Source organism: Ceraceosorus guamensis (genome assembly GCF_003144195.1).
Source record: "Ceraceosorus guamensis strain MCA 4658 unplaced genomic scaffold IE81scaffold_51, whole genome shotgun sequence".
In the NCBI taxonomy this organism is placed as follows: Eukaryota; Fungi; Basidiomycota; class Exobasidiomycetes; order Ceraceosorales; family Ceraceosoraceae; genus Ceraceosorus; species Ceraceosorus guamensis.
In genome coordinates, this window is record NW_020290046.1 from 83,960 (window position 1) to 108,052 (window position 24,093).

At 55.6% G+C, this 24,093-nt stretch overlaps 7 protein-coding genes across 7 annotated transcripts; 3 read left to right on the plus strand and 4 right to left on the minus strand.

The window, feature by feature from the left end:
* Positions 1-263: 263 nt before the first annotated feature.
* On the minus strand, positions 264-2,502 carry IE81DRAFT_325018 (protein kinase A catalytic subunit). Its single transcript, XM_025514391.1, has 7 exons — positions 1,991-2,502; positions 1,391-1,772; positions 1,179-1,276; positions 1,121-1,124; positions 880-982; positions 618-806; positions 264-540 (listed from the first exon to the last, which is right to left on the minus strand). The coding sequence occupies exons 1-7, from the start codon at positions 2,204-2,206 to the stop codon at positions 462-464; spliced, it is 1,071 nt and encodes a 356-aa protein (XP_025368175.1). The 5' UTR covers positions 2,207-2,502; the 3' UTR covers positions 264-461.
* Positions 2,503-2,896: 394 nt separating this feature from the next.
* Positions 2,897-6,208, plus strand: IE81DRAFT_315830 (DUF663-domain-containing protein). Its single transcript, XM_025512542.1, has 5 exons — positions 2,897-3,502; positions 3,600-5,238; positions 5,309-5,714; positions 5,781-5,906; positions 5,986-6,208. Exons 1-5 carry the CDS (start codon positions 3,048-3,050, stop codon positions 6,168-6,170), a joined length of 2,811 nt encoding a protein of 936 aa, XP_025368176.1. The 5' UTR covers positions 2,897-3,047; the 3' UTR covers positions 6,171-6,208.
* Positions 6,209-6,522: 314 nt separating this feature from the next.
* On the plus strand, positions 6,523-9,046 carry IE81DRAFT_367828 (DUF676-domain-containing protein). Its single transcript, XM_025517108.1, has 7 exons — positions 6,523-7,150; positions 7,319-7,378; positions 7,462-7,671; positions 7,768-8,015; positions 8,091-8,740; positions 8,826-8,844; positions 8,921-9,046. The coding sequence occupies exons 1-7, from the start codon at positions 6,653-6,655 to the stop codon at positions 8,997-8,999; spliced, it is 1,764 nt and encodes a 587-aa protein (XP_025368177.1). The 5' UTR covers positions 6,523-6,652; the 3' UTR covers positions 9,000-9,046.
* Positions 9,047-9,307: 261 nt separating this feature from the next.
* IE81DRAFT_197312 (terpenoid synthase) lies at positions 9,308-11,008 on the minus strand. The gene is made up of 2 exons (XM_025510847.1): positions 10,411-11,008; positions 9,308-10,310 (listed from the first exon to the last, which is right to left on the minus strand). The coding sequence occupies exons 1-2, from the start codon at positions 10,752-10,754 to the stop codon at positions 9,335-9,337; spliced, it is 1,320 nt and encodes a 439-aa protein (XP_025368178.1). The 5' UTR covers positions 10,755-11,008; the 3' UTR covers positions 9,308-9,334.
* Positions 11,009-12,584: 1,576 nt separating this feature from the next.
* Positions 12,585-13,736, minus strand: IE81DRAFT_197340 (hypothetical protein). Its single transcript, XM_025510848.1, has one exon. The coding sequence runs from the start codon at positions 13,352-13,354 to the stop codon at positions 12,716-12,718; it is 639 nt and encodes a 212-aa protein (XP_025368179.1). The 5' UTR covers positions 13,355-13,736; the 3' UTR covers positions 12,585-12,715.
* A 237-nt stretch (positions 13,737-13,973) lies between these two features.
* On the plus strand, positions 13,974-15,033 carry IE81DRAFT_304346 (hypothetical protein). The gene is made up of 3 exons (XM_025512296.1): positions 13,974-14,287; positions 14,375-14,637; positions 14,894-15,033. Exons 1-3 carry the CDS (start codon positions 14,239-14,241, stop codon positions 15,008-15,010), a joined length of 429 nt encoding a protein of 142 aa, XP_025368180.1. The 5' UTR covers positions 13,974-14,238; the 3' UTR covers positions 15,011-15,033.
* Positions 15,034-15,466: 433 nt separating this feature from the next.
* IE81DRAFT_197405 (hypothetical protein) lies at positions 15,467-22,412 on the minus strand. Its single transcript, XM_025510849.1, has 4 exons — positions 20,968-22,412; positions 17,686-20,891; positions 17,479-17,615; positions 15,467-17,403 (listed from the first exon to the last, which is right to left on the minus strand). The coding sequence occupies exons 1-4, from the start codon at positions 22,307-22,309 to the stop codon at positions 15,537-15,539; spliced, it is 6,552 nt and encodes a 2,183-aa protein (XP_025368181.1). The 5' UTR covers positions 22,310-22,412; the 3' UTR covers positions 15,467-15,536.
* Positions 22,413-24,093: the final 1,681 nt, after the last annotated feature.

Here is a 24,093-nt window from a genome sequence, read left to right on the forward strand (position 1 = left end):
TATGTGCTGTGGTGTCATGCTTCGTCTCTCTTATGCACACCTCCTGAACAAGTTCCATGCGCACGAGGAAGCCCACAGCGCGGACTCGACGCATATCACCTCGTCGACCTTTTGCTTTACAAGAAGTCGTCCATCGCAAGTGTCGGCCCAAGTAGTCTCATCTGGTTCGTCGTGTCGCACAAGTTGCATGCCATCGGACTCTCCAGCACAAACCCACCTCATCAAATACACAGCTATCCACCCTAAGAATGAGCTTGAGTCTCGTCTGAATGTCTATTGTCGAGGTGCGCCCTGGTCGGCCTCGACTGCAGGCGGTAAGACAGTAGCTCACGAGATGATACGGACCGTTCAAAATGCGATGATGCGATGATATAACAAGAGCATGTCATCAAGAAGGGGCAACCGAAGGACAAAACACTTCGGTGTGGCATGAGTGGGCTGAGCAGGAGTCTGGCCAAGCCTCAGAACTCGGGGAACAAGTGACCAAAGACATCTGGCGCTTCGTGCATTTGATATTCTGCCAAATCGTTTTCGGGATATCTGACATGGGCCGGTATCAAGGGTGGATATTTGAGAATCCATCATAAGCTCGACAATAGATCCAAATTGTCACTCACCTTTCGAACTGCGAAGCGTCTCCGTCGGCCGTGACAGTAGGCAAGTAAGGAGCGGGTATCTCTCTTCTATACAGCCTGTCCCAATCGACCTCGTCAAACCACATGTGCCCGAAAATGTCCTGCGCGCCTCGATGCAAATTGCCAAATCTCTTAGTGAGGTCCGCAGTCAGGAGATTCTTCAGGAGATCTCTGTGAGCGAGACGAGGGGGCAACGCTCAATGACGTGGACGCAAACGACCAAGACTCGCCATTGCGCACTCACTTTGCTGCTGCTTCAAAGTACGGCGGGTACCGCACTTTACATGCGATAATCTTCTCGTACAGCTTGATCGGATTTCCATCCTCAGTGAAGAATGGCGGGTGACTTTGGAGGAGGAAGAAGGACGGTTTCAGGGTTCCGAGGGTCAGCATAGATGCAGCGAAAGCAAGAAGCTGCAAATCCGAATGCGACTAACCCAGCCTGGAAAGATACAAGACGCAAAGAGAGCCATCGAAACTCCAGTCAGCTCATCGGACACCTGAGACAAACAAGCATACCGCTTGCGGATGTGAGTCACTTACGAGCATTTCGAACAGTAGCACACCAAGTGCCCACCAATCGACCGACTTGTTGTAACCCTTGGAAGACACGATCTCCGGTGCGAGGTAGTCCGGAGTACCTGCTCGATGGTCCATCAGAGCGAGGAATGTGAGATGCAAGATCATCAGCACGACGGATCCTGTACATCTCGCAGCGACCAAAAGGGCCTAAGCTTCCCCTCCCTGTGACTCACCGCACAAGGTCCAAGTAACATCTGGAACATACTTCGCGAATCCGAAGTCGGTGATCTTCAAGTGGCCATCAGCGCTCAGCAGAATGTTTTCCGGTTTCAAGTCTCTGTACACGAAACCATTTTGGTGCAAATAGTCGATGGCCAGAGCGACCTCTGCTGCGTAGAATTTGGCCACTGGATGGGGGAACCGTTGCGATTTCCTCAGGAGCGTGAAGAGCTCTCCGCCGGGGACGAAATCCATGACCATGTAGAGGAAGGTAGGGTCCGCAAAAGTGCCCCACAGATTGACCAGGAAGGGATGTCGTACCACTTCCAACACTGCTCGCTCGCTGTTTGTGTGCTCAACTTGCTTCATGCGGACGACTTGCTCCTTCCGCAGCACCTATCACAAGGGTGACAAGAGGGAACAGGCAGACGCAAGAAGTTCGGTGGATAATGTCAGCTTCGCTGGTTCCGAGCGAGCACAGCGTCTTCCCTTCCATTGTCTCTCAATAGCGCTGTTCCTGAGAGGCTCTACATTGAAGTCCATCTGAAATGCCTGCTATTTAGGCTGGTCGCACGCTGTCGCTTCCTTCCAGTTCGCTCGCCTTTCAGACTCACCTTGACAGCGTAGAACCTCAGATTATGCCTGGATCTGACAAGATGCACTCTTCCGAACGATCCCGTCCCCAAAGTCCTCTCGATGGAGAAATCGTTCAGCGCATATCGGCCGCTCAATTTGCGCGTAGCGGTGCCGCCGGCGTTTGAGGACGCAGGTGTGGGAGCGCCTGTGCCGCTCGGAGTGACGCTGGTGATGCTACCTCCCGATGCCATCATCGTGCGGTAGAAGCAAGCTGGAACGCTCGCGTAGGCTTACAGACGCTGGTCGAAGCTCCTCTTGCGGAAGGTCAAGAGTCAGCAATGTGACAGTTTATCTCGTCTCGTGTGTTGCGCTCGCTCGGCTCGAGGTGGATGGGCGCGGATTCGACACGAAGAACTGCGTGTATGCGCTGGTGAGGGAAGGTCGATGGATCAGCGATCGGCCAGCGTCTGAGCAAGAATGCTGAAGGATTGGCTGAGTGGGTGGCCGTGGATGCTCTGTTCATGCTGCAAGGATCGGATGCAGATGGACATGATGGCTATATAGGAATTCACTTGCAGGCGCACTCACACCCTCACACGCTCGTATCCCCCTCCAAACGGAGCCCGTGCGTACGGCGTACGCGAACACATGCGGCACATATGCTCGGCGCGCGGCGGGAAACGCAGCGCGTGCTCTTACGCGGTGATCGGATCGATGCAGCATACTCACGACTGTGATGACTGCTGCAGCATCAGCTGCTGGTGGGCACGCTAAAATTAGCGCCATTTTGCTATTTCCCTCTCGCAGCAGCTATCGGCCGACAACCGAATGAAGCACGTGACTCATTTCGTATCAAGAATTTTGAGTCAAGAGTCAAGAGTCAAGAGTTCCACAAAACTTGAACGAGGCGACCGCTTGGGTACGTAACGCGGTGGATTTGTCGAGCTTCTTCCTCCTGCTTGATTCGTGACTCGTGTCTGCACCTCGAGAGCTGGGACCATCGCACCAAGCAATCATTCTTTGAGCCCTTCAAAGAGCACAGAGGGTGTTGCAACAGCCAGTGCCACGCCCACAGAGCACCCCTCATTCGCCAGCATGGCGCCTCCACAGCAGGGACACCATCATCGATCCGTGCTGAAGCAGAAGCACAAGGCGTTCGGACGACGACACGCATCCAAAGGAGAGCTTAAAGCACGCGCGAAAGGCAGAACGGGGTCAGAAGCCGGAATCGGCACCACCACGCGTTCTGTGAAGCAATCGCCCTTCTCTGCTGGCAGTAGTGGCGCTAGGACCGGTCAACATGCAAAGGATGTGAGAAAGAGGAGAGCAAAGGATGTGGCGGATAACAAGAGGCGGGCTCTGATCGAAGCAAAGAGAATGTTCAGCGGACCAAAAGGCGCTCCAAGGACTGTCGTCTTCGCTAGCCTGAGTCATGATGTGGATGCTTGGCAGTGCATCAAGCAGCTTGAAGCTGTTGCGGGGGAGGAAGACGACTTGAAAGCCATCGGAGAAGGCGCGCACAGCGCTCAGCGACGAATGGTCGAGTACGAGTGAGTGGACGAGTGCGCAAGCGCATGCTCGTACCCTTGAAGCTCTGCGACTTTCATCTGACGCCGTCCATCTCACCTTTGCCTTGCATACGCGCAGCGTGCCTCGATTTCGGACGAAGCTTCAATTGCACGCTCCTGCTTACGGAGCTCTGTATCCCTTGCTGGACTTGGCGCAATGCGCAGATTTCGTCATCTTTGTGCTGTCACCCAGCACTTCCATCGATCCAGGTTCATGGGGCGAGCTGGCTCTTCGCATCATGCAAGCGCAAGGCCTGCCCTCCGTTCTTGCCGCTGTGCCGACGCTTACATCCGACGAGGTTTCCGCGCTCAAAGCTGGGCCTAGGATGAGAGCGGTTCAGGCTGCGAGGAGCAGCTTGCTCAGCTTCGCGAGGTACTTTGCGCCTGGTTTGGACAAGATTCACGCCCTGGACGAGAAGTCGGACAGATCTTCGCTCATCAGGACCTTGGCCACTTCTACACCACGAAGGGCAGCGTGGAGAGAAGCAAGGAGCTGGGGTATCGTCGAACAGGCATCCTGGTTAGCATCGACTTCCGAGGCATTGCTTGAATCGGAAGCGCAGCGGGGAAATCTCAGTGTGGAGACATGGGTCAGGGGTGCGCCACTTTCGGCGCAGAGGCTGGTGCACTTGCCGGACTTTGGCGACTTTGTGATCCGAAGGATCGAGAGTGCACCCCACGTCAATGCAACGCACAAGCACGCTCACAAGGCCCGCAAAGGCGGCGATGTGGAGATGACGGATGCTGCAGAGGCAAAGGAAGAGACAGAGGTGCTCGACGACAGGGAAGAAGGCTATGCGGACGAGCTCATTTCAGAGAACGAACCAGACGACATGGAAAATGAGCAGACTTGGCCCACTGCGGAGGAGATGCAGCATGCGGTATCGTCTGCCGATCTGGAGCAGAGCGCTACATCGGGTGTCAGATTCGCTGAGGTGCCCGATGCTCTTCCAGGAACTACTCCAAAGGCGATCATCAAGTCTGCCGTTCCAGGCAAGGGTATGGCACTCAGCAAGGAAGAGCGAGAGCGGAAACGGTTCCAGGCTGCTTGGATAATAGACGACGACGACGACGACGATGACGAAGACGAGGAGGAGGAGGAGGAGGGCAGTATCGATGAAGCCATGAACGATGTCGCAGCAAATCGAGAAGGTGCTGAGCCTGCTGATCCCAGCGCTGACTTCGATGGAGTGTCTGACGAGGAAGTCACATCCGACATGGACGACATTGACATGGCTTCATTTGAGGCTTATCAAGCAGGACGAGCAGCTGAAAGGGAGCGACGAAAGGCAGAGGATGAGGACTTGGAGTTTCCAGACGAGGTTGACACTCCTGTCCACATCCCTGCAAGGCAACGCTTTGCCAGATATAGAGGGCTCAAATCGATGAGAACGTCAGAGTGGGATCCGTATGAGGATCTGCCGTCCGAATATGCCAAAATCTTCCAATTCGACTCTTTTAGAAAGACGAGGAGAAGAGTGGAAGGCGAGGCGCTGGAGGAGGGCGTTGCTATGGGACATAGAGTTCGAGTGGTCATTGAGAACGTTCCGCTGCAAGCAGCCATTCGAGCAGGAGCAGTCGTTGATGGAGTGCTGAGCTCCGGAGAAGATCAGTCGGCCATGGTGCTTTTTGGTCTACTTAGACATGAGCACAAGACAAGCGTGCTCAACTTTACGGTGTCGCGAAACACAGAGTATGAAGAGCCGGTCAAGTCCAAAGTAAGCGACTTCGAGGCGATGAGCGTCACATGGACTGCAGGCTGACTCTGTCTCTCGCTCGCACCTGCAGGATCCACTCCTACTTTGTCTTGGACCGCGGAGGATGCGAGTGCAGCCCATCTTTAGCCAGCATAATCCCGCAAACAATGGTCAACGGGGCTCCAATAACGTGCACAAGTTTGAGAGATTCTTGCGTTCAGGTCCTGGGGCCACGTCCGTAGGCACCGTCTTCGGACCCATCACGTTCGGCAGTGCAAACGTACCTGCGATTTTGCTGAGGGAGAGGTCTGAAGATGGTACTTTCGGGCACGATCAGAGAGGCGTGGGCGCTCGACAGATGCCTTGGCTCGTAGGCAGTGGAAATCTGTTGGATGCTGGACCAACCAGAATCAACACGAAGCGCATTTGCCTCACAGGTTCGCCCTATAAAGTACACAGAAAGAGCAGCGTCATCAAGTGGATGTTCTTCAACGCCAGTGGGTACCTGTGATCTCCGAAGGGGCCCTTGTTGCAAACACCTGACAACTTGCTTCATCTCGCAGACGACGTTCACTACTTCAAACCGCTCGAGCTTCACACCAAATACGGAAAGACAGGTCATATCACCGAAAGTCTGGGCACACACGGTCTTTTCAAAGCTCACTTTTCTGGTCCCATCAATCAGATGGGTGAGTGGCATCTCTGCTGTCTCAGCACTGCGTGGCTTTTGCAAGCTGACGCTGTCCGCTTCGTTTTCCCATGTCACAGACACGATTCTGCTCAATTTGTACAAACGCGTGTATCCAAAGTGGACTACGAGTCTATTTAGGGATGGAAGCGACGAATTGCCGCTGCGAGTCGCGCAGGAATCGGCTGAAGGAAAGAAGAGCGAAGCAGAGGGCTCGATCATAGATGATGCTGCGCCGGCCCGCCAGCTGTTCATGGAGGTGTGAAGGTGCTTGATGACTAATGCATGTATCTTCATTGTCTTTTGTCTTCAGAGCGTGCCATCTGATGCTGTGTACGGCGCGCACTCTCCAGACTGATCGCGTGGTACATGATGCTCCCAGCTGAGAGGTGATGATGAAGAGCAGGGCAGGCCCAATCACGAATCAATTGCGATGTCCCTGGGCGATGACTCTGGTGTTCGTCGCGCATCGTAGCAATCAACGGCATTCTGATTCTGCTCACCCAAATCTCCTGCATACGGGCAAGCGGCAGGGGCTTGCCGGTGTTGCGTACGTCAGCTGCATCAATCAAGCGCACGCACCCACGCTACGCTTTCACGATTGAGCAGCTGCCGAACGCGATTGCAGATCGACGTGCTCATTCACGTTTGATCTCTGCTTCCTCTCCTCGCACAAGCGACTGCTCAGATCAGCCTTTCCATTGAGCTGGTCGATCGGCAGCTCCGTCCATACTCGACGAGATCAAAATGCCTTCATCTTCCTCCGAAGCATCCACTTCCGCTGATCCGGACGCCGCTGGAGCATCCGTGCCTCGAGTGGAGGGCGAGCGAGCAAACAAGAAGGTCCACCTGGTCGTAGCCATTCATGGACTTTGGGGAGCTCCAGCAAACTTGAAGTCTCTACTCAAAATACTCAAAGCACGGCATGCTGGCGAATTCTCACCTCGAGAGGCGGACGCTGAAGCCGCCGATGCCAAAGAGGGCAGCAAAAAGCCGACATCCGGTCATCCTTCTCCGGCGCTGTCCAGATCCGCCTCTGCAACGACCACCTCCACAAAGGCAAGCGATACGGCATCGGTCACGAGCGGTAGAAGGTGGTTAGAAGGTGCGATTGCCGAATCGCAAGCTCTGGCTCAGCAAGCGGGTGGCCAGAGACCTGCGATGGTCATTCTGAACACGGCGACGAGCGAAGGTGCGGGGACATATGATGGAATCGATTGGATTGCAGAACGCGTCATCATCGAGGTGCGTGTTGGTGTGGTCATTGGCGAGAGAACAGCTGGATGCATGCATCGCAGGAGAAGTTTGTGGCTGTCGATACTCTTGATGAGCTACTAGTTCGCCGCCAAGGACGCAGGCGGATGTTCGTTGCGCTGATTCACACTTGCCCCATTCTTGACGTCCCTGATCAAGATCAAACGCGAGATCAAGCGCCTTGAATCGATTGGCTCAGAGGTCAGGCTGATCAGCATCGTGAGTCATGGCAGACTTGCGCGAGGAATTGCTCAAACATCCAAGCTGACCCTTGCTACGACCTTTACACTTGGCCATACCAGCTCGGCTACTCTCTCGGCGGCCTCACCGCGCGCTTCGTCGTCGGCCAATTGGAAGCTTCCGGCTTCTTCACCGGGCCGAAAGCGGTAGAAGCCATCAACTTTGCCACTTTTGCCACACCGCATCTTGGCATTCCTCCTGCTGGATCATCCTTTGGCAGGCTGGCCAACTACATTGGCGGTAGATTGTTGGGACGTACTGGTCGGCAGTTGGTGAGTCGATAATGACTGCCTTTAGGTTACCTCCCTGTGCTTGGCCTTGAATGCCGTCTAAGTGCAGTCTTCTTCGCGTTTCGATGCTTCGACTAGTACAATCTGGATTCCGGCTGGGAAGAGGACGCAATCGCGACTCCGCTTGTCAAGCATTCCAGCAACGCACAAGCAAGAGGGGTGATTGAAGCGCTCAGCGACCCCAGCAGCGCATTCATTCGAGGCTTGCAAAAATTCCGCAAGATCGACTTTTACGCAAATGCTGTCAATGATATGACTGTGCCGAGCCGGTCGGGCTTGATCGAGCCCTGGGATGTGCTCGATGAGTGGAACGGCGAGTGCGAGGTGTGAGTACGATAGGTAGAGTTTGCTACTCAACATTGCTTCTCGCTTACTCTGAGCATCGACCGCGCATGCGCCAGCTCGCTCGATGCGCAGTACCCGATCCTCATCACCGGCGTCAAGCCTCCCGCTGACGGCGAAAGGAAGAGCAGGCCTTGGTCCCTGCGGCTTTTTCCAAAGACGTTTCCAATCTTCCTGAATCCGAACAGGTATCCGATGCCTCGACCTCTCAACTACGTTATCTTCATCTTCCTTCCGGTTCTTTTTCCTACTTTCCTTTGCTTGGTGCTTTTCAGATTTGCTCGAGAGAGCAGGAGGAGCTCTAAACGAGTCAAGAGGATGCAGGAGAGGTGGAGGGAGGGCAAAGAACCGGATGAGGATCCGCAGAAGAGCTGGGCGGAGTTGTTGTTGAGGAGAAAAGTCAGAGAAGTCGCGGAGGAAAATGTTGGTGAAGACTCGGCGAATTCTTCTGCAACGACAAGCACGCAACTCCTCGCACGGGCAAACTCAAATGGCGCAGTCGAACAACCAACGCAGTTTCGAAGCGAGGCTGCGAAGCGTTACGAGCTCGACGCTCACCCTTCAACGTTCCAGGTGGCTTTACCAGAAGGCAAGCGCAAGTCTCCTGCCCTGTCTGCTGCCCAGCTCAGGATGTGCAAGACGCTCAACGATCCCAAAGTGCTTCCCCATCTGCGTAAACATCGCATCTACATTGATGGCGTGACAAACAGTGAGTCTTTAAGCACGCGCTCAGTCCCTGGGAGGAGCCCCAAATGATCTTGGAATTGAATGCGCGCATTCTGCCTCTTTTGCAGCGCATGCCGTCATCATTTGGTGAGCGAGTATTCTCGAGGGGACAGTTGCACATAGACTGACCTTGATGGATTACGATGTGCACGTTCCACCGCAGCCGACTTCCTTCCATCGCTCTGCATAGACGCGGTCTGCCAACCTTGCAACACTTTGCCGACCACTTCGCGCTGGAGTGAAGGATCACACAACAGAGCCCTTTTGTCTTTTTCCTGTCCACGCCGCCAAACGTTTTCATGCGCATATTGATAGCGCAGGTTGCATTGTGTCACCGCCTCCTCCCGTCTTCCTTCTGCTTGCACCCAATTCTCGAATGCGATCGCATGGCGACGAGTTTGCAATTGACGACGTGTGCGACCCCAGCACAGACGTGGAGGCTAATCAGTCGCATACAGGGACGTCTTTGCTCGGGACTTCATTCTGTGACTGTTTTACAGGGTTGGATGAGCACGTCTAGATAAGCCGAAGGCAGCAGCAAACACAGCACCTCGCCTTTCCGCCTGCTGTCTCTCTCTCAACTCGCGCCCGACGCCCACTTTTCGTCTCCTCCATCTGCACCCCACCAGCCAGCTCGCAAGGCGAGGCAGATGGACCTCAAAGCCGGATTCTGTCCAAGGACCGCCTCCACCTTGTCGATCTCCTCACCGACGACACCGTCCAGGTGATGCATGATGCCGATGGTGTAGTGGAAGGAACGAGTGACGTCTTTGAGGTAATGGACGGCGTACCGCTTCGTAGCCTCGTCTGACGGTCTTTGAGCAAGTATGGACAAGAGACGTCGATTGGGAGGGACCGTCTCTGGACTGGACAAAGTGCTGGGTCTGCTTGGCGGTGACGTCTTGCGAACGTTCGATGCGCTGTTTACGGGGGAAATGCCCGGCCTTGGAAGATGGGCGGGTGTGGAAGGAGGGGCGTGCGTTCGCTCCTGCGACTGGTCCAAATCAGAGGCAGAAGCGCGAATGCCATGTATGAGGGGAAAGCTGAACTTCCCTTCCGTAAGATCCTCCGCAAAACCCTTGTTGGAAGCGTACGCTGCGGATTGCAGATTCATGTAATCGTCCCTGATCTGAAAGAGCAGTCCGATGAGGTTGACAAGCGGCAAGAGATCAGGAGCGCTGTGCTGGGCGTTTGTTGCGCTCTCTGAGTCTGCGTACAGGCCACTATGTGCCATCATGAGCTTTGCAGCGATGCGAAGCAGACCGCCAGTCTTGTTGTTGACCATATCTACGTACTCCTCCTCTGTTGGACAGATCAAAGCGTCTCGCCAAAAAAGGTCCAACCCTTGTCCTCGATGCAGATTCATCAGCTCATCATTGACGAGCCTTTCCACGCTGACGCGCGAGGATGAAGGTGTGCCCATGGAGAAGATCAAACTGAAAGCTTGAAAGTAGACGTAATTGGCCGTGTTGATCGTCTGAGGTACTCCGTAGATTTTGTGCGCTACGGGAATTCCTCTTCTCAAGTCCGAATTGTCCTCCACATCATCCATGCTGCCGCAGCGAGAAAGTTGAGAACTTGATGAGCCTACGAGATGCAGATCGCAATGTACAAGGCCGCCAGGTGAGCGCTGCGACTGCCTGTGCAACTCACAGAAGACTGGCCGTGTGCAGCCTGCCCACCACATCCTTCACTATACCCAGCTTCTCCTCCGGCAGTCTCAGCCAGCAATTGAAAGCATCGATGAGTTTTCCGCGTATCTCCTTGCCGGGATTGGAGGCCAGGTAGGAGAAGGGCTCCAAGAGGACACGTTCTTGAACGGCGGACCAAGTCGGGTCGAGCGACAGGTGCGAGCGTATGTTGGTGTAGAACGCATTGAAGGCGGAAGGCGCAAGAGTGGGAGCGGATGTGCTGGGTCGAGGGTCTGAAGGGAGAGCTGAAGATTTCGAGGCTTCTTGAGAGCTCTGCGATTGGTCAAGAGAGTCCGAGAAGGGCATGTTCGCGCGTGCTCGATTCGAATGGACGTGCTAGGTTGATCCGCGCCCCGCTTTGCTGGCGAGGAGCTTACAAGAAGGGTGTTGTATGGGCCGGATGAGCCAATGAAGCAGAAGTTGCAGAAAGTGCAGCCTATATCTATGCAGTTTCCTCTTGGATGTGCGCAGCTTCGAAAGCTTGGGATATACGGCAATGATGAGCTGGCGTGGCGTGTAGCTCTGTAGCCAGAGACCTAAAGAGGCGCCTCTAACGCTCTTGTCGATTCATGCAGCGGTACACCCAGATGAACGCCGAAGCGCTCGTGGTGACCTTGCCGTGTTTGATGGAGTGTCGATGATGTCAGCGCTGCGCATACGAGCTTGGTCACCTCGTTGGGGGGGAAGGGCGGGGGAGCCAGTCGGTAAAATATCTAAATGGTCCTCAAACCTGATTGAATACACGTGATTATCGAGAGTGAGACTGGGCGAGTGACGAGAGACTGAATAGGGTGGTATAGCGCAAGTGTGCGGATTATCCCCTTTTTCGCTGGTCACAGTACCGTAGCAGCAATTGTGCAGCTAGTGTATAGCCCCGAGTGAAATGAGCTTCGCACTCGAAGCCTGCCGCTGCATGCAGATTTGGGGGATGGACTTGAATTGAGACCGCGGAAAGGAGTCGTGAGAGGCGAGCGTGGCGCAATGGCAAGTGGTGAAGGTGTCGAGTTGCCAGTGTGAGAGCACAAATACTCGCCATGAAAGAGGTCGACGGAGGTGGATCGACCAATCCATCAATCAAAGCAGCCGAGCAGATGAAGAGAAAAGAAAGCGCAGCAGCAGCAGCACAGGCATTCGCATGCAGTTGCGAGTTCTCCACTTGCTTCCTGCAGCAGACACACTCACCACTCGTGACTGTACTGAGCCATGCGCGTCCAAGGCGCGGTCGTGTGGTCGATCATGTCGCTCACACTCGTGACTTCGGTGTCTCTCACTTACAGGGGTACGCGAGGCTTGGCTTGAGCGCGTGGCTATACCGTCGCGTCACAAGTAGTAGTCACAATAGCGACAATCGTGATTCACAATGGCGAATACAAAATGACGACATGAGTGCACTTCGACTGTGTGAGTCAAGCTGCATGCAACAGACCATCCAAAAGGGTAAATGAAATGCTCAGCCGTCCATCGGATTCACAGTACAATCAAAATCCTCTCCTTGGAATGCTGGTGAGTCGGAAAATTTGCGAGTGTGAAGTGAAGAGTGCATGCGATGCAAAGCCTCGGCCTCTCACGGCAGCAGATGACGTTGTGGTTCGCGAACATCCAATGCATGCGAGTTGTGAATACAAGGAGATGCGAAAAGGATTGGCCGAGCGGATCATCAACAGCTCATATAACTTGTCGTTCCATCGTGCCTCCGCACATCATGCAGCGATTCGTGAACGACAGCTAGGCTTCCGCGCTGCTGCTAGAGCGATAGCCTGGATCGTCGCTGCCGTTGCCTAGTAGCAGATTGGTTTGCAGAGGTGCGATGCAAAGATATGGCAAGGCCCCTCTCCTGCTTTCGTCATTTGAGCCATGAGCAGACGAGCCGTTCACGGACCAGCTTCCTCTCCCTTGCCATGTGGTTCTGCTCGATGCCACGACTAGCCCATGTATGCGCGCCCTTGGATTTTGTATTCCCCTGCCAGCATCCGTGTTGCATTAGATGAGAGCGCCTGCGGGACATCAAGTCGGGATGTCTGATTCGGAGCCTGGACAGGTCGAGATCGCGTAGACCGCCTTCAAGCCCAAGACTCTAGATCATTTGCGTTGGCAAGCAGAGATCGCCTAGTGCCAATGTGCTGTGATAACACAAGCCACAGCACCCTCATCGCCCAGCTAGCCCAGTCAGCACGGCCTATATTCCCGAAGCACGTCTTGCTGGCGCTGTCGGGCTGATGCGTCCCCCTTTCCTCGACATCGCTATAATGATGACCTTCGACGAGCATTCATTCGTCCCTCCACACCACGGTACCTCTGGTCCAGCGCTCTGCAACAATGTTCTGACGATGATAGGTAGCTCTAAGCTGTCGGTATCTCCTGACAAAAGCAGTCCCTGGATCTTCGTTTCTGTTCGCAGGCGTGAGAGTCGTCGAGCTCAAAGAGGCGTCCAGAGCAGCGTCGAGAGGCAGGCCTTCCACAAATGCGCCCGCCAGCGATTCCGATTCGTCGTGCAGTTTGGAAGTGGATTGGGTGAGGAGGGCCAAGAGAGATGAAGGTGCAAACCTCTTGTAAGCTTCCCTTTGCCTCCTTTCCAGCTCTGGCCATTCCAACTCCAGCTTTCTAGCCTCATCAAAGTACTCTTTGGTTTCTCTTCTCAATCCTTCGAGCTCGGGTTTTAACTGCATGTTGATCTCAGCCAACTCTTCAGCTCGACGAAGCAAGGCTTCTTCTTCTTGCTGCGCAGCTTTGAGAGCTGGAACGTTGCGCGCTACCCAGCTATGAAACGCATCGTCATTGGATTGACCATTGTGCGTGGAGCCTAGCAATTGTTGCAGCTCAGCGCGACTCAGGTGACTGATGTCTGGCAATTGTGAATCGGCTGGTATGGATGGTCCGGCCACGACGTGCGGAGCTGAGCTGGACATGCTGCGATTTGGACCAAGAGGCTGCCGTTGGGTTGGTTGCTCGCTCGCCGGATGTCGGATCGGTGCGTGCACGATTGGTGGTGCTGCGAAGAGTCAGAGCGGGGGAGGGGGCGTCACCGCGATGTGAGAGAGAGAGAGAGAGAGAGAGAGAGAGAGAGAGAGAGAGAGAGAGAGAGAGAGAGAGAGAGAGAGAGAGAGAGAGAGAGAGAGAGAGAGAATGTGTGTGTGTGTGTGTGTGTGTGTGTGTGTGTATGAAGAGCAAGGAGGAGGATTGATCCAAGACGAGGCAGCACCGTGCCTTCGATCGAGGCGCGACGTCGATCACAAAACGTGACTTCATTGCGCCTGCAATCGCTCCGACTTGACTTGAACACTCTCGACTGTTGACTCAAACTTGATTTGATATTCGCAAAACAAGATTAGACTGCATTTGATTCACAATTGAAGCTCAGCCAAGCCACACCCAAATTCACACAATAATTGCTCGCGTTTTGTTCCGTCATGTGATGCATGCTGCATGGCCACGCAAAATGCTGTGCTGCTTGCTGATGCTCGCGGCGCAGCGCTGAGACGGGGATGATGTGCCGAGCGCGACTGACGACTCACGACTCACGACTCACGACTGATCGTGACTCATGGACTCTCCGCTCGCAGCAGGGCGACAATTCACCTTCTTCTTTCGCCACCTTCATCGCTAGGTACTCGCGATTGCCCCATTGCCAGAAGTGCAAGATCTACGCGAGGATCGATAGCCTTCCGGGAGCATTTTGCCCCCGACAAAGATTTCAGCTCGAGGCGGAAGGCCACATCGAGCATGCGCACAGACTAGCCGATCGGAAGCCATCGTCACTACCAACGCACAGAGGCCAGACAGATCATCAATCATGCTGTACACTTTCATCTACTCCCTTGTACTAGTGACGCTGATAGTGGGTGAGTATGATGCTCCCCCCTTCGTCTCGTGTAGGGATGCCTTGGCTGATGGGATTTCACTCGCGCGCCCTTGCCTTGCATCTTCAGTGGCGTACATCAAACGAGCCTCGCTCCTGATCCATCTTCCCGAAGACTGGGTGGACAGACTTCCCTCTTTGCTCCAAGCACCTCGTCCCTCTCCCATATCTGGCGGCTATTCGAGATTATCGGATTGGAGCGCTCAAGTCAGGAGCGGTCTGAGCAGCAACAGGTTCGACTTGGAACAGAATGTCAGGGATCAAGATTCTAGGAGCGGGCTGGACGAGGTGGACGCGGCAGAGGTCAGAGCAGTCATGGCTACGCGTGGATTGGTGAGTGTGTCATTCGGAACAAGAGCTACTCAAGACTGCGCGGCGATTCGCATCGAGTCTCTGAAGCGCACCCGAAGAAAAAGCTCTGCGGGCAAAGCTAGGGCACGAGCATTATATCGGCATGGAGACCGATACAATCAGCTCTGCTCATACCACCACATCTCCACGCTGGTCATCTCTCCACACGCGGGGCAAATCGATCGTCGCGTTGCGTGAGCCTTTGCTCATGCTCTTTATATCGCCTCTCCTTCGGCAGACATTCGACCGAGCTCGACTCTACTTGCACGAAGAACGTATGAGGGCAAACGGCATCGATCCCAAAACGGGTCTCAGCTTGGACGCCAAGAGCGTCACCTTTTCCAACTTGAGGTAGCCAGCCCTTTGGAAGACTACGCGCCAAGAAGCATGCGTTAAGCTTTCCATTCTCTCCAGATGGTAGGGAGACACGAGCATTGTTGCAAAGTAGCCCACAGAAGCTTTAGGTAGCGCTTGCAGGCTCATGTCACGAAACAATCATCCAGTCATCTTTCTCCTTTGCCCTCGAGGTACGCTCGAGGCATGCGAGCGCTCTAGTGCTTTGCCTGATCACACCAGCGCCCGCAGAAAAGGTAGGCTCGTGGCTAGCTCAGTCGAAGCGCAGAGTGCCAATGACGTTTCATTCGATCAAGTACAAAGGGTGTCACACACAAACACCTGGGTCGCCAGAGGTCAAGTTGATGATTACAAGGGGGTACCACTGATCTCTCAGAGATGCAAGTGAGTCGCATGGTCGTGAAAGTGTTCGTTGTGCACTGTGCACTAAGCACCCTAGCAAGGACGCGTGATGCATTGAAGCAGTGAGCAATATCCTCGTGAAAAGTGAGTCTTTTGGGTTAGTCTGAAGGCACCTCCGACCGGTCTCATCCTTCGACGTCATGGGTTGTGGAGGAAGAGTCGCGTATTTCGACGAAAAGATCGCGCTCGGCCCAGCCGAGCGTTCCATCGGCACCGCGTCCGAAAGCCAATACTGCTTCGTCGCTCTTATCAAAAGACAAGACCGCGATATTGTCCCCAGGGGCAAAAGCGAGCCATGGCCAGCCTAACCTGCCCGCAGGATCCCTCAAAGGACTTTCGGCTTGAGCTGTGAGTAACGCGATCACCCGCATCTTGTGACGATTCTGGGGCATGGGCCGAGCTCGACTTTCCTCAACGGAGGGTGGCATGTCTTCCGCCTTGGGTTCGTCGGGCAGCGGCTTCGTCGTCTGCGCTGGCGAAAGATCGTACGGCTCCAACTGAGGGCCTCCTTCTGCTGGAGGACTGAGAAAAGGCAGAGAATTGGCATCCCCAGAGAGAACGAACCAAGAATCTCGAGAAGAGCTTCCGCTCTTGAAGGTCAACGACAGAGCCGGGGGTTGATCGGCCACGCGAGCATGATCGGCAGTGCGAGAGGCGGCCGCTAACGCACTCGCACCAGACGGAAGTGGTGGCACTTTCTCGCCCGTTGGCGAGTGTTCGCGACTGAAATTGCCACTGAGGCTTCGCATCAGACCTGCAACACCACTAGGCCGCCTGCCGCTTGTGCCCGGAGGTGCGAGTAGAGCCGGTCCTGACGGGCGCGATGAAGTTGCGAGCTGAGGGTCGTAGCTGGTGATTTGCCTGCCATCGTCTGCTGCAGCTATGACGCGGTCTTGCGGCTGCGCAGGCTCTTGAAGGGATGCTTGGTCTCGGTTGGCGATGACCAGAGTCTCGGCGAGGGAAGCTGCCTCCTCGTGAGCGTGCCAAAACACTCGAACAGTCTGCACGTGTCTAAGCGTTAAATCTTGTGTTCCAGGATGAATCGCCAGCTCGTTCGAGGCGTAGGCATGCTCTGACCAATAAGCCAAACGCGCTCTTTTTGCTTGTAGATGATGCGTCGCTTGAAGCCGAGCAAAAGCTTGCACGCCAATATCCAAAAGCGTTTGCACTCCGTAAATGAATTGAGGCAGCTCATCGAGCAGCTGTGCGTGCAGAGCCACAAATGCATTGGCGCTGTCGACAAGCTTCTTGTCTGGAATCTTGTCCGATTTTGCCAAGGCTGCGCGATATCGCTGGTAATCCGACTCTCGTTCATCCCGTTTCGCAAGAACTGCAATCGGATTGTCGAACATTTGCTCAATGCGCTGCGTCATTGGCAGAATGGTGGAGCGAATGTCGTTGTCCATTTGACGCCATGGCCCATTCACCAGTCCTCTAAGCATCTCGCAGGCCGCGCTCTGCCTAGTGTCGGGAGTTTCAGCCCCGGCTTCCTCCTGGATTGCGGCTGCATCTAGACCCAGTCGATAGACCGAACCGATTTGGAACGTCAAGGCGATCTCCGACTCGTAGGCATTCTTCTGTGCGCGCGACCAATCCAGGCAATGCCGCGTGAAGCGATGCACGTTGCGTCTAAGAGTGTGCAACTGAGCGGACAGCCGCACATAGTCATCTGTGATTGGCTCGATCGAGGGGCCAACCAATACATGCTTGGCTTTGTCGCTTTTTCGCTTTGGCCGTTTAGTCGAGCTTGCGGTCCTCTGCATATTCGGAGCGCTTTTGCCGGTGAGAATGTTCTCGACGAGGTCTTTGCGCTTCTTCACCTCGTTGATATTGTCCGCGACCTGCTGTATCTCCATCAGAGCGGCTCTCAAGTTCGGCTCGTCAGGATGGCTAGCTGGCGTGCTTGTGAGGATCTGTTGGATGAGTAGGGGATACTTGAGCACTCGCTGAACCGGCTTGATCAAGAGTGAAGCAAGGTCCCAAGCGTTCGTACTGCGCATAAAAGGGTCTCGCGATGAGCCGGATAGGTCGACTGCAGAATGCGGGGAGAGTGACTGTCACACTTACTGGACCCTTGCCGCCTCTGTACACTCTTTCAAGAAGACTGAAGCCTTGCTGGAGCTGAGCGTAAGCTCTTGTAGCCTGCTGATGGACGCCTCGTGCCGAGAGCAGTATGCCGAGTAGATGGACTCGATGCGAGGCATCTAAGATGATGGGACGTGAAATCGGTAAGGGTGCTGCCTGCGATATGTTCCATGCCGGGTCGCAACTTACCATTTTCAGGAAGAATTGTCCAATCTGATCGTCTTGAACATCTTCCGACTCGGTCAGTGGGGCAGAAGCACTGGCAGCCATGGTACCCTTGGCGCCCTGAAGCTGGGCCACCATCTCGTCCGCGAACGCTGCGCACTGTTCCAGATGAGCGAAGATGATGCGAATGTCGATCGGGCTCAGAGGCGCGTCAGCGGCTCCTACTGTAGACGTGCTCAGGAAGCTGCTGCCGCTTGCGGCACTCAGAGGACCGCCCGTCAACACCGAGACAGCTGGGCGTCCAGGGATCGGAGGCGTGTCGGAAGGACTGCCCATTAGCGTCACAGATGACCCCGTCTTGGTCAGCGCGTTGCTGGTGCCAGAGGTGGCGACACTCGAGACTGATGGCGGTGCCGACGTCCCCAAGAGCATGGGTGGGGTAGCCGGCAGAGGCGGTGGTGGGGGGTGCGTATCGGAAGTGTTCGAGGTTTGCGAGGAGACCGTGTACACTGAAGACCTGTGACTTGGATTGCTAGAGTGGACGGACGAGCGCGAATTCGTCGTAGCTCCGCCAGTGGTGCTGACAGAGTGGTGAGAGTAGTTCGATGCGCGTGCCGCATCTCCAGCTGAGGTCGAGACCATTCTCTGTGTTCCCACTGCCGGCGACGCGACATTCGATGCAGACTTCTGCGGAAGGAACACAGAGGAAGAGGATGCGGACACAGGGGTCGAAAACATGCTACCAGGTGATTGGACTGGTGTGACTCCAGAAGGTGAAGGCACACCGCACCGAGCCCGCGCTCGTGCCAGATAGATGTCGCGCACCACTGCAAGGTCAGACGCGTAGCTCTTCTCGGTTTCCACAAGCTCCGAGATGACGTTCCGGCGTCGGAGAAGGCGACGCAGCTCTGGCGAGAGCTCATCGCGCGGTGACAAGGGAGCGGACGATGTTTGCTCCATCGTCTGCGTGATCTGAGCGTCAGTGGTAGCGCTGCTGGGATATTGTCCAAGAGAGACTTCGCTGCCTTCAGAAGTCCGCCGGCGAAGCAGAGGCATGGAACTCTTAGCTTGGATGACTCCGCTCTCACCATCCTCCTCTTGCGGGGAGTCGAAAACACGCCGAATTTGGGGACGGGAAGGCTCCGTGGGGCGCCGGGTGCGCAGACTCCGTCCGAAGAAGCTACCAGGACTAATTGTATCAGGCGTCACAGCACCGTCGGGCGAATCCTTGCTGCTGAAGGGCCATCTTTTGCTACTCTTCTTCTTGGCGCTAACAGTACCTACCTCGACCGTCAAGTCGCTGTCGCCGTGAGCTGACGAAGGCCGACTCGGACCGGGTTTTCGCTTGCTTCCAAGGACTTCGGAAGGTGAGACCTTGCGGAGTGTGCGCCAAGACGTTGACGAACCATCCTGAGAGCCTGGCGTAAGGCTGGTTTGTGAATGCTTCTCCAAGATGTTGGGTTGCGAGCTCGTATCAAGCCCATCGAGAAGTTCGACTGGTTCATCGATCGCCGCCTTTGCAGGCACTGGAGGCGCGACAGGCGACTCCACGGACGATCCGACAGAGAGTTGTGGCGATTGTTTCGACAGTCGATGAGCACCTTTCTTTGGTGTGGGAGCTGGCTGCAGCTGCACGCCCTGGTGCCACGGAGGGAAGCCTGTCTGCGAGGAAGCAGGAGACCCGACAGAGACTGCGCTGGCAGATGCGTGGTCAAACGCAACATCTTCACCTCTGGGCGAGAAGCCAAGGGCATCCAAAGTGGGAGCGAACGTCTCCAGACTGTTGCGTACAGGGCTGAGGGGAGCATCCTCGGCAGAGCAGCCATTACTTTCCGGTTCATCAGCCGCTGAGATCGCTGACCCTGACTCTGCATTCGCACCAAACTGATTCGATCCTGCGACTGCTCTCGCACGCAGAGCATTCTTCTGAGGAAGCGCCGGTCTGCGATTTTCACTCGGGCCCATGCCTGGCGAAGCCAGACGTGAAGCTGGCGCCGTGCTGCCGGAATGGGAAGTTCGAGACGATTGATCCTCAAGAGTCTCCGCTCTATTCAAAGGCAGGGGATGGCCAAGGACGGAGTGCAAATGAGGAGTGTCTTGAGAGGTCTGTGACGAGCCCGGGGCATGCGAAGCACTGGTCGAGTCCTCTTCGGGCACAGGACTTGGAGCGTTGACGTGGTGACCCGATCCGAAGCGGGGTCCGAGTGCGGGAAATGCACCGAGACGAGCGCGAATCGAAGACACCGAAGCACCGAGCGACGGCTCCGCTTGCCCCGTAGAAGGGAGAGGGTCATGGGTTTGACCCTGGGCGGGAGGCGCGGAGCTGTGCTGAGCCCTGCCGTTGAGTGCGGGCCGCAAGGCAGCTGCATTCTCGAACCGTGCAGCAAGAGCTGCAACGGCGCCTGGCATTTTGCTCGGACGAGTAGATGGGCTCGTCGAGGCTGGCGATATCGGCGAAGAAGGCTCGGCTTCGTGAAGGCTCAAGGTGGAAGAGCTGCCCTGCATCGGTAGCAGCTTTGTACGAGGTGAATCGAGGGTTCGCGTTGCAGACAATGGCGAGCGAGGTGTGGTCGGCGTGGTAGAGCTCGAGCGGCGTGGCAAAGATGGCCTTCCCGGCGTGTCCGAAAGCACGTCTTGCGTGTTTCGAAGGCTGCTGGTCCTCGGCAGCGGCGCAGCTATGCTTGCTGCCAAGCTGCGATAGCTACCAGCGCTTTCTCTGCGACTATGCCGTTTCGAATTTGATCGGCTTAATCTAGTCTCGCTTAATGAATCCTCCGAGATTGGTGATTGCATCGGCGAGGCTCCCATCGACTGGGGACGCAATCTCGCATCGTTTCGGGGCGAGCCCTCCGCAGTGCCTGGTCGTCGTCCGCCAAGTTGAGGTCTTGGAGAGCCTCGGTCGCCCATGGACCCCGACCTCTCCCTAGCGCGCGGAGTCCTATCCAGAGCTTCGTTGCGAATCACAGCAGCTGGTGCTAACGCGGCGCTGCTCACAGCATGTGTTCCGTTACTTGTCATGCTCTCCTCTCCCCTCCCTGTTCGCGATCGATCCTGGAGTCGGAGAAAAGAGCTGTCTGCCGGGAAGAACGGAGTAGCAGGCGAGGATCCTTCAGAAGGGTGAGATGCTGACAGCATTGCTTCCGAAGGACCAGCATCATACTCGTACGGCGTGTGCTCTTGCAGCCTTCCCAGGCTTCGCCTTGAAATGTGAGAATAAGCCTCGTCGGCGCCTACGAAGTAGAATGACATGAAGTGAGCTGGACAGTAGCTGCTTGACCCGCCTTAAAAAAGCAAGGCAATACTTACCGGCACCCCCTTCGATCTCGGCCCCGATGCTCTCTCGCGAGCGCGAGCTCGAGCTCTCGCTGCGAGCCAGCGATGCCGCAGCGCCAAAGGGGTGAGTCAAAGCACTCCCTGATTGCGGGGTGGAGCTACGTAGTCCATTTGTGGCTGGGCCCTGTACGCCTTCAGAGATATGATTTGCGTTTGCAAGCTGATCCGGCTGAGATTGCGAGTTGGCCATTGCGGGAACTGGAGGCGGTGGATACGTCGGCGCCGTGCGCGCCTCGGATTTCTGCTCTGCTTCAGGTGTAGTTGCTACTGCGATTTGCAGAGCTTCTGCTGCAGCCAATCTGGAGGTGCTTTGACTGGAGGACGATGCGCTCATACTAGACGACGGCGACCCCGAGTCGTCCAAATGGGTGCGCGTATCAGCCTGCGGAACACCGTTGGTGACTTTGGCCTTGCGCAACCCGAACAGGCGGGAGCGTAGTGTGCTCTTGATTGCTGAGGAGCCCGCCCCTGTGCCCTCATTTCCAGGGGAAGTCTCGACTACGTGGCCTGTGTGCCCGTGCAACACATCTGCAGATGCAGAGCTTGCAAGCGTCGCTGCCGCATCTGCCTGGCCACTTCGCAGACGGCCCTTGTCGCTATGCGCAAGGTCAAACATGCTGGCAGAGGCGGTCGGGATCCAGCGCGAGCCCGGGCTAGCGGGAATCGATGTCGCTCCTACGGACAGGGGCGAAGAGCGACTACTCGACGCAGGACCCTGTACTCGTTGAGGTCGCAATGATGGCACAGGAGGCACCTCCTCTTCAGGCAAAGCTCTACTGATCGGGTCGGCGTCACCAGCAGATGCGACCCTTCTGCCGCGTGTGCTGGCTTTGCTGCTTGGGCGAGGTCCAGATGCTCGAGTCGTCGATTCGTTTGGAATCTGCGGTTGATGATCGCCTGTGGCAGAGGACGGGGAGTCGCGATGGCTTTGTATGGACGAATTAGGCGAAGGCAAGTCCCCTGACGGCCAGCGTGACCCCTCGACGGACGCCACCGCGCTGCTAGCCAGAATCTTCGACCTGGAACTTTTTGTGCCCAGTGGCGTCGTTGGTGGCGAGGCGGGATTGCGATAGGGAGATCTTTGGCGTCCGTGGGAAGACCGGCGCCCGCTGCTATTGCTATAAATGGATGCTGCAGAGGGACGTCGAGTGCTGTATGGATGGGCAAGGGTCAGAGAGCTGCCACTCGCCTTTGTGAGATTGCCCGCGCTGAGGTCGTCCGCGCCTTTCGGAACATCATCCTGATCTATCTGAGCTTCCTCGCCAAATTTGCCGGCATGCTCGCGACTTGCAGCGAATGGGGGCGGCTTGCTCATCTTGTCTACAATTTTGCCGCACTACGCGGCACGCGGTACTCGACCGGCCCGCAAGGCCGCGCGGAAACAAAGGCTGTGTGTGCTCTTTTGACGGGGCCAACAGGTGGTACGAGCAGGGGCAGTCCTGAGTGTTGAGATCGTTTGAGGCTGCGCTGAGAAGCTGTTTGTCTTCGGACAGAAGCGTCGCAGCTCAATTGGCAAGCGCGATCACGAGCGAATGCAGCGAATGCTGATGGTGCGTGCGCCAAAGCACTTGGGCGCAGGTATTAATGGGTCCTCTGGTGATGGAGAGGCCGCCGCGCGTGCAAGAATCACGAATGCTCGGCATCTAGCCTCGCGTACCCCGTCGCGCGTAATAGACGTCTTGACGCAGCGAGTCTGGCGGTGACGACAGCGAAGGCGACCCGGCAGTACGAATGAATGGGAGGGCAGGATCGAAAGAGGATGCGGAATGAGAGTCTCGGGTGAAGGCACAGGCAGAGCTGCGCGCGCTTTCATATGCCACAGCGCAGACTGTCACCATGCGAAGAAGCACTGCAAGCGGTGGTGGGTATAGAGTCGAAAGATCACGAATGATGGTACTGCATGCTGTATCGCACCGCACCCTCTTCTGCTTCAAGACCCCGGTTGGTGTGAGAATTCTAGGCTCTGCATGTGATGGTACGTCTAGCTACATCGCCCAAACGCGCGCATAGCAAACAGGTGATGCATGTGCTGATGGCTGCCTGCGCGGAGCGAAGTTTGCAGCAAGAAACAATTAAGGGTATAGCAGCTGCTATAGCTGCTGCTGAGACCGCTGATTCCTTCATGGCCTTATGCAGCCACGCGCACAGGACCGCTTTTGTGATGCATGACGCTGTCTCAGCCAAAGTGTGCGTAACCAATCGGAGTGTGAAACACGCGCGTACACTCACGACTGCGATGGTGAGCTAGTTATTGCAGTCAAAATTTTGAGTAGCGATCTTACGCCTGAAATCTCGAATCTTTCTTTCCATCGGTTTGAGGATGATCGGCAGTCGCGCAAGAAAGTTTTGAACCGTGAGTCTTGCAACGCCGAGCTGAGCTCCAAGACTCGTTCAAGGCGTTGCATGGGTACGGGTTATTGCGGGTCAAGTATGTAGAGTCTGAGTCTGACACCCGTGTGTGTACTTTGGTTTTCAAGGGGCACTCCATTTGATTCAAGATTGTATGATGTCTAGTCACCACTCTTGACTCACGACTGTAGTTCTGAGTCCCTACCTCTGCGGGGCCGTTGCTTGATCCACCGAAGATTGCACCCGCAGCTGGGCATGGCCGGTCCACAGTCAAAAGTCGTGATCGAGTGCCGTTATGCTGTGGTCTGCGTGCGGACAGAAGAGCAGCAGCAGCACGGCATCTCATCAAAAGTGAGCGAACACCACGCATGCAGACGGTGCGGATCGGTGCGGTGCGGTGCCTACACAGCATACGCACATGCATGCATGCAGCTGATCAAAATGCATACTTGCGCGCACGCTGCTATTTCCTGAATCAAAATGTCTCCCGCAACAATTTAAGCAATATTTCACAATCGAACTCTTGATGAGTCTAATGATCGGATTGTAGTGAATCGGGAACATGAAAGCACCGGAGCTATATATGTATATATATATGGCGTTCGCCATCCAACGGTCGGAGCTATGATGTAGTGCGGCGGCGGCAGTGCTGGAACCGCGGGTCCCACACACAAACTAACTTTTGACTTCGGCTGCATGCATGCGTGGATGGTGGGCTGAGCTGCAGATGAGGAATTGCACGTACGACAC